The 7,390-nt window shown below is 40.3% G+C and overlaps 1 protein-coding gene across 2 annotated transcripts in view; it reads left to right on the forward strand.

Moving 5' to 3' along the window:
* Positions 1 to 7,390, forward strand: part of nol10 (nucleolar protein 10) — a 21,356-nt gene that overhangs the window by 5,764 nt on the left and 8,202 nt on the right. For both annotated transcript variants that reach the window (XM_019884135.1, XM_019884126.1), the window contains exons 9-14: positions 1,322 to 1,407; positions 1,523 to 1,601; positions 1,804 to 1,953; positions 2,124 to 2,190; positions 3,668 to 3,720; positions 6,344 to 6,470. In XM_019884135.1, the coding sequence (XP_019739694.1) occupies positions 1,322 to 1,407; positions 1,523 to 1,601; positions 1,804 to 1,953; positions 2,124 to 2,190; positions 3,668 to 3,720; positions 6,344 to 6,470 (562 nt within the window). The remainder of the gene's footprint in view (positions 1 to 1,321; positions 1,408 to 1,522; positions 1,602 to 1,803; positions 1,954 to 2,123; positions 2,191 to 3,667; positions 3,721 to 6,343; positions 6,471 to 7,390) is intronic.

Genomic DNA, 7,390 nt, shown 5'->3' on the forward strand with positions numbered 1-7,390 from the left:
AATCATGAGGACCTGCCAAGTGGTATGATAGCATTGTTTTATACATGTCCTTGGCTAGGCCTCAGTTTCAAAATCAGTCCTTGGTCCTTGGCCTTGGCCTCGGAAGCAAGTCCTTGGTCCTTGGCCTCGGAAAATTTTTCAAGTCCTTGGCCTTGGCCTTGCCTCGGAAAATTTTCCAAGTCCTTGGCCTTGGCCTTGGCCTCGGAGGCAAGTCCTTGGCCTTGGCCTTGGCCTCGGGTTGCCGGTCCTTGGACACAACACTGATGAAATTACATTTTACCTAATCATATCTTGATTGAAACTAATTACTTTAACGACACAAAAACTAGAAAATGTTAGCTGTAGCTTTATTCAGACATGGACCAATACAAAGTTCAAAAATGTATTATAACTGCCTGCCATATGACAAAAACACAGAGCCATCAGCAAATCCGTTTTTGGTAATAGAGTTGAATACCTTTTGTCCTTAGAGTTGTGTGTCCTATATTTTAAACAGTTCAGGGATGCCACAACCGACCTCACACATGCCCTTAAATCTCTCCCTCTGTCGAACAGCTTAGCATTTGCTCTGGCAACCTACTGTGCCCACAACATACGGTGATAAATGACTGTAAACAGGCATTCTCGGTTAAACAAGGCTACAGTGTATTTGATCTGACATCGACACAACTGAAGTTGAGATTTAAATATTTCTTAGAACAACATATAGAAATACACCCCCCCTCAAAAAAAAAAAAGAATAAAAAATAAAATTAGAATGCCTCTATATTGTTTGTGTTTGAATATTTCTAATTAGTTATGTTGTAATTGCAAAAAACACCTTTCATGTTGTCACTTTAACTCACTCATCTTTTCAAGAGTACCTACTGCAATTCATTTATCTATATATACAGTACACTAGTGTGCAAAAATTAGAGGCAACTGTTGGACTTCCTTCATATAGATTTTTTTTTTTTAAATGTCAGTAGAACCTCACTTCATAAAGCGCAGACCTCTACCAGGCCAAACTGTTGACATCACTGAAAGAAAAATGTGGAATGACATAGATGGGCCCTCGGTTTAAGACAGTTTGCTTGCCTATTAAACCAACATGAACCCATGTTTTGTTTAAATTGGAACACACATAATATAGTATCTATCAAAGTAGTGAATACATGGTAAATATTTGTACTTAAAAGACTTTTATTCCATGCCCATATAAAATGATAGAAATGAAAAAGTGCAACAACAACAAAAAAGAAATATAACAATCAATGTTTCCGAGTATTCTAGCGAGCAGTATCCTACATATCACTGACCTATATCCCTTTTTGGTCATTAGGGAAAAGTGGAATGCTGGGACCCTCGTGTCCGGAAGCGAGTGGGCCTTCTGGATTGTGTGCTGAGCAGCCTAACAGAAGGAATGGAGTAAGTAGCTGTCTGTTGCTCAGAAATGCAGTTTTTACTTACGGAGCTTATTTTGTCGTTGATCGAATTAGATGTGACCATTTTGTGACTTGGATCATTTCATTTTGTTTTGCAGAGTTCAGAGTTTGCCCTCAATAAGCGCACTGAAGTTTAACGGTTCACTCGTCATGGGAGTAGGCACCAGCACTGGACAGGTATGCAACATCTTTGAATGGCTAATGTTATAGTCACTGAAGAGTCCTTATGGTGTAAAAAAAAAAAAAAAAAAAAAAAGATGATGAATGATATGATGTTTTTAAAGAGCTGTATCTTCATCCCTCCTGTGCACCTCACACACACTCCAGGGCTGTTTTGATGGAATCGAAAGTTGTAATAATTGCCTCCTCCTTACCAAAGGTGCTGCTGTATGACCTGCGCTCCAGCCAGCCGCTGATGGTGAAAGACCACTTCTACAACCTGCCCATCAAATCTCTCAACTTCCATGATCAGATGGACCTGGTTGTGTCAGCAGACCCTAAAATAATAAAAATCTGGAACAAAGACAGTGTAAGACTATAACATATATGAGTAGAATGTACACTCAGTAGATGTTCATATCGGTCAGTTGGCTTGCTCGTCATAGGAGTGATCCTGCAATATTATATCCTGCATCGTGTCACTCATGGTAGCCAATGCAACAAAGATGTACATAATTGTTTTTCTTCTACTCACCACAGGGAAAAGTGTTCTCCTCCATCCAGCCTGAGAGCAACATTAATGATGTTTGCATGTACCCTCACTCAGGTGAGAATACTCCACAAGATAATGTGTAATTCATGACTGCAAGGAAAGGCATGTATCCCCCCCCCCCAAAAAAAAAAAAAACAGCTGCACTGAGTTAAAAACAACAAATGAATTTGTGTATACTATCAACTAGGGATGGGCAAGTATCGAGAACAGGTATCGGTAGTGGGCGAAACCCGGCCTTATTTCAAGTCACTGGTATTGTATCAGCCCCCCTCCTGTGGCCGTTTTACAATCAGGAACGTAAGGCATACATGTCTGACATATCACTAATCAGTGGCAATTTCTGAAGTTTATTAACATTTGGGTCATTCTGTGTCAAGTGACACCTCTTCAATTTGCCTGATGTCAAATGAAAGTATCCGAAGTTTGAGCCACCGACCGCAATGCATTCTGGGAACCGAGTGGCTTTACTGTCATTTTCATAGATGTAAACATGAAATGTGGTAGATATGCTGCTGTGCCGAAGAAAAAATAGTTCTGACTGAATTTCAAGGCGCATGCTTTGCCTTTGAGGGTACATTGCCCCGCTGAGCTGCGATGCTGCTAGAGACATCATATTAAGGCAGTTGAAGTCTGTTGTTCTTATGTAACAAGTTAAAAGGTTGCCGATCATTGACATCATAGTGGCTCACTTTAGCATTAGAATGTCGCTTCCCATCGGTGCAAATGTTCGATCACCACAAATAGTTTTAAATCAGGAGTGGGGGGGGGGGGCTGTCTATATTATGGTTTGGTCAGTGTTGAAATTCAACAATCAGTCACGCATTTTTTTGTTTCTTGTGAAGTTATGTGCCGCTCAGGTGAGTGCAATGACACAACCTCAGATTTCTTCTTCTAAGTAAGGTGTGTGGCAGTACATACTGTAGGTCCCACCCAGTGTTCAGACTTAGACACCACAAGTTGAATTAAACAGTGAGAAACTTGTGTTGCCAAAATTCTGGTTAAATGCTAGGCATTCCTAAAAGCTCCTTGAGGCGCTGTTATATTCAATTTAATTATTTGCGCTTCACTGTATTCCTTGAAACAACCACATATTTTGATTGGGACTTTTTCTCACAGGCTGTTTTATTTATTTATTGTCAATATTTTTTTTTTGTGTGTTCTCCACAAAATATGTATTTACGAAACAAAGGGGGGGAGGTCATAAAAAAACTTCATGTACTGTATACCACTGGGACATCGTCAAACGTGTGTGCGCGCAATGCTCTTTCACCACTAGGAGGTGCCATCTACTCTTGTAGTTTCAAGCATTTTGTGATGGTGAAAAACACATTCGTTAGAGACCTTGTCAGATGTGTCTGTCCTTTGTAATTTTGAAAACATTCCCCAAAAGAGTTTAACACACTGTCCTGTCTCAGAATATTTGCAGCATCATATCTTATGTACACACACTGCAATTTTCAAACCTGCAACTACATTGTTTACGCTCAAGCTTCTCACATCATCCTGCCTGTATGTGTGTTTGTGTTTATAGGTATGCTGTTCACTGGCAATGAGGATCCGAAGATGAACACATTCTACATTCCAGTGAGTTTTTTTTTCAACACCTCACTGGCAGCAAACACAAACCCACACACAGACTGATCCTAACAGTGGCCTTGACATCACATCTCATAACTGAACTGATACCCTCACATGTATTATTGATGCAATAAAGCAGGGTTGTCAAACTCATTTCACATTGTGGGCCACATATAGCCTCGGTAGATGTAAAGTGGGCCGGACCATTAAAATTATACCATATTCTGCTATAAATAACCAAATTAATGTCTTTCCTTTGTTTTGGTCTAAAGAAGCACAAGAACATTAGGAAAATGTTTAAATTTAATAAACAGATCTAGCGGATACTCCATGAATTGCACCTTATTAAAAGTAGCAATTCCGTGTCTCTTATGAATTTTTTCACTTTTAAATTATCATGCGGACCTAATCGAACCTCCTTGCGGGCCGGTTGTGTCCCGCGGGCTGTATGTTTGACATTCCTGCAATAAAGAATGTTACCTGACTTGATTACTGCCTTGCACAAACTTGCTCGAAGTCGATGACTCAAATGGCTGTAAAAATGAGGGCTCGTGAAAGAAGGCCCCAGAGAATGAGTGGGAGATTGAAAAGGGCGGATTTTGGTGGACTGTGTGTCTCGGGATTATATGATATACATCTGTCCATTCCAACTCAGTGAAATGCAATGACTCATGACACATTTTTTTCGTTTTGTAGCCAAATATTGAGCAGGGGTTAATAAGGTGAAGCAATCAAAGCCAACATGATGTCTCACACTGGTTGCGGATATAGAATTTAGATACAGTAAATTCATATTACACAGCAGATAAAGATGGATGAAAAAAAAAACTTCCATCATATTAGACTGACACTAACATTGACCTTGATATCACATCTCATAATTTAACTGAATGGATACCCTCACGTGTATTATTGATGCAATAAAGAATGTTCACTAAATTTCTTACTCCCATGCAAAAACTTGCTCAAAGTCCGCGACTCAAGTGATTGTAACGTGAGGGCTTACGAGAGAAGACTCCAAAGAATGAGCGGGAAATTGAAAGGGGTGGGTTTTTGTGGACTTTGTGCTCTGGGTTTTGATGACTCACATCTGTCCATTCCAACTCAGTAAAATGTCATGACTCATGACCCATTTGTTTGGTTTTGTAGCCAAATATTGACTAGGGGTTAATAAGATGAAGTAATCAAATCCAACATGATCTCGCATACTCGTTTGAAATCTTGAACTTAGACACAGTATGTTCATATTATACAGTATATAAAGCTGGGTGGGGAAAAAAAAAAGCTTCCATCACGTTATCGGCCATTTTAGATTTTACATCCAATAATCATTTACAGTACTACGATGTTTATATCTTCATTTATTCTATAAATAATACTGCGCCGTTCCATTATCAGAAAAACACAAATATCAGTAATTCTTAATTTTGCCATTCATTCTGCTTTGATGAGGCACAAAATGCAAATTTTGAAGTTGGAATACCCGTCATAATTTTTTTGGTCTGCTGTTGATAATTTCGGGTTTTTTGTTGCTGTTGTTGTTGTTGAGCGACTGCCAACCGGGTCCCAAAGCGGCTCCTAAAGCCGCAGCTTTCCCAAATTAGTAATATTTGTGATTGCCCAGCTCTAATTATATACATACATCTTCATTTTAGACAAAGAGATTAATGGCTCTAACATAATTTTCTTAAGTTGTCATAGACCCATACTTTACTGAATGAATCTGGAGTTATAATGAAGGAAAAAGAAGCGAAACTCATTGAAGTGATTTTAAAATGGTAATATGTACTGTGGGGGAGGGCACAGTGATCGACTGGTTAATATGTCCGCCTCACAGTGCAGAGGTTGTGGGTTCGATTCCAGCTCTGGCCTTCCTGTGTGGAGTTTGCATGTTCTCCCCATGCCTGTGTGGGCCTTCTCCAGGTACTCCGGTTTCCTCCCACATTCCAAAAACATGCAGGTTAATGGGACACGCTAAATTGTCCCTGGGTGTGATTGTGAGCATGAATGGTTGATTGTCTTTGTCTGCTGTGCCACTGGCTGGCAACCAGGTCAGGTTATACCCCGCAGAAAGCTGAGATTGGCTCCAGCATGCCCGCGACCCTTCTGAGGATAAGCGGATTAGAAAAAGGATGGATGGATGGATATTTACTGTTTCTGCCAGGTTATTACTCTCATCTTCTGCAATTACATAAAAAGACAACAGCCAAGGACAGTGAATACAACTGTTTATCGTTGTATAGTGTGTGTGTGTGCGTGTGTGTGTTGCGTGCGCTCAGAACACTGCTCACACATTTGGAACATTGCATATTACATGGTTATATTAGTAGTACAGTAGTGGTACTTGAGATGCGCTGGTAGTGTAGTGGTATAACGCTGTCACTGTTCTGTTTGAAAAAAGAAATATGTTAGGACTCTCAGTATTTCAGCTAGTGTATCCGTGTTGGTTTACAGAACAAGTCTGTATCCAAGAACGTCATCTCTATTTTATAAGTTGATGAGTTAGATGATATTTAATCCTGCCAAATGCCATTTTTTAAATTCAAAGATATTTTATTTTGTAATTTATATTGTTAGGTATACTGTATCAATTACTTATTTGACCTGATCTGTATTTGTATGAGTTCAGGCTCTGGGCCCAGCACCTCGTTGGTGCTCCTTCCTTGACAACCTGACAGAAGAGCTGGAGGAGAGCCCAGAGAGCACTGTGTATGACGACTACAAGTTTGTCACCCGCAAGGACCTGGACAATTTGGGTGAGAGCTTCTGGCATTCATTTCTAGTCATTAACCGTTTCATTTCACTTTTAACTATATTTCCCTCTAATGCTTGTGGAGGCTCTCAGTCGTGCAGGAAAGTTCCATCGTAGAAAGGGTTCTGTCAGTCGTCATCTGTACCTGTGGGTAAAAACAAAAAAGGACGTTTCGCTTCTCTCACAGAAGCTTCGTCAGCGGTAGACAACCCTGAAGTCTCCGTGAAGACTCCGGGAAGTTGCTCTGCGCTAAAAAGCTGAGCGTGGCCTGTTTGAGGACTGGGTGGGGATGGTTGGTTAGTCACGCCCCTATGGTGAAGAGGGCCATTGGTTTCTAAATTCCCTATCATTGGGTCTTGATTAGGCCTATTGTTTGGGCTAAGGCTGAATAGCTACTTTCAGTTAGCCTGATCAGCATGTCTATGTCCCTTACTGGTCAACAAGTTATTGTAAATAGGAGACAGGTTAAATCTGATACCTCCTTCACGGTTCAGAGAGGGTGAAAATTTTTTTAGTCTTTTGTAGGTTTTCGTGTCGCTGAGCAAGTTTGAGATCTTGGCATCGTAATCTGCAGTGTTTAGTATAACCGTGCATCTGCCTTTGTCTGCTGGTAATATTGTGTTGCTATCTTCTTTTTGGAGTTCTGCTAAGGCTTTTCGTTCTTCTACTGATATGTTTGAGGGTGGCGGTTTTGCTGTTTTTAGCGAGGAGGCTACACTAAGGCGAATATCATCTGCTTCTGCTTTTGATAACTTGTTATTTTTGATCGCTGTTTCTACCGCTGTGATGTAGTCTGTTTTTGGTATGTTGTTAGGTGTAACTGAAAAGTTCAGGCCTTTGGCAAGCACTGTTTTCTCTGCTTCTGATAAGTCACGATTAGATAAATTCTTAATCCATTTTTCCTCACAAGGGATTTCTTCAATT

Source organism: Hippocampus comes, unplaced genomic scaffold, assembly GCF_001891065.2.
Source record: "Hippocampus comes isolate QL1 unplaced genomic scaffold, H_comes_QL1_v1.1 scaffold331, whole genome shotgun sequence".
Taxonomy (NCBI): domain Eukaryota; kingdom Metazoa; phylum Chordata; class Actinopteri; order Syngnathiformes; family Syngnathidae; genus Hippocampus; species Hippocampus comes.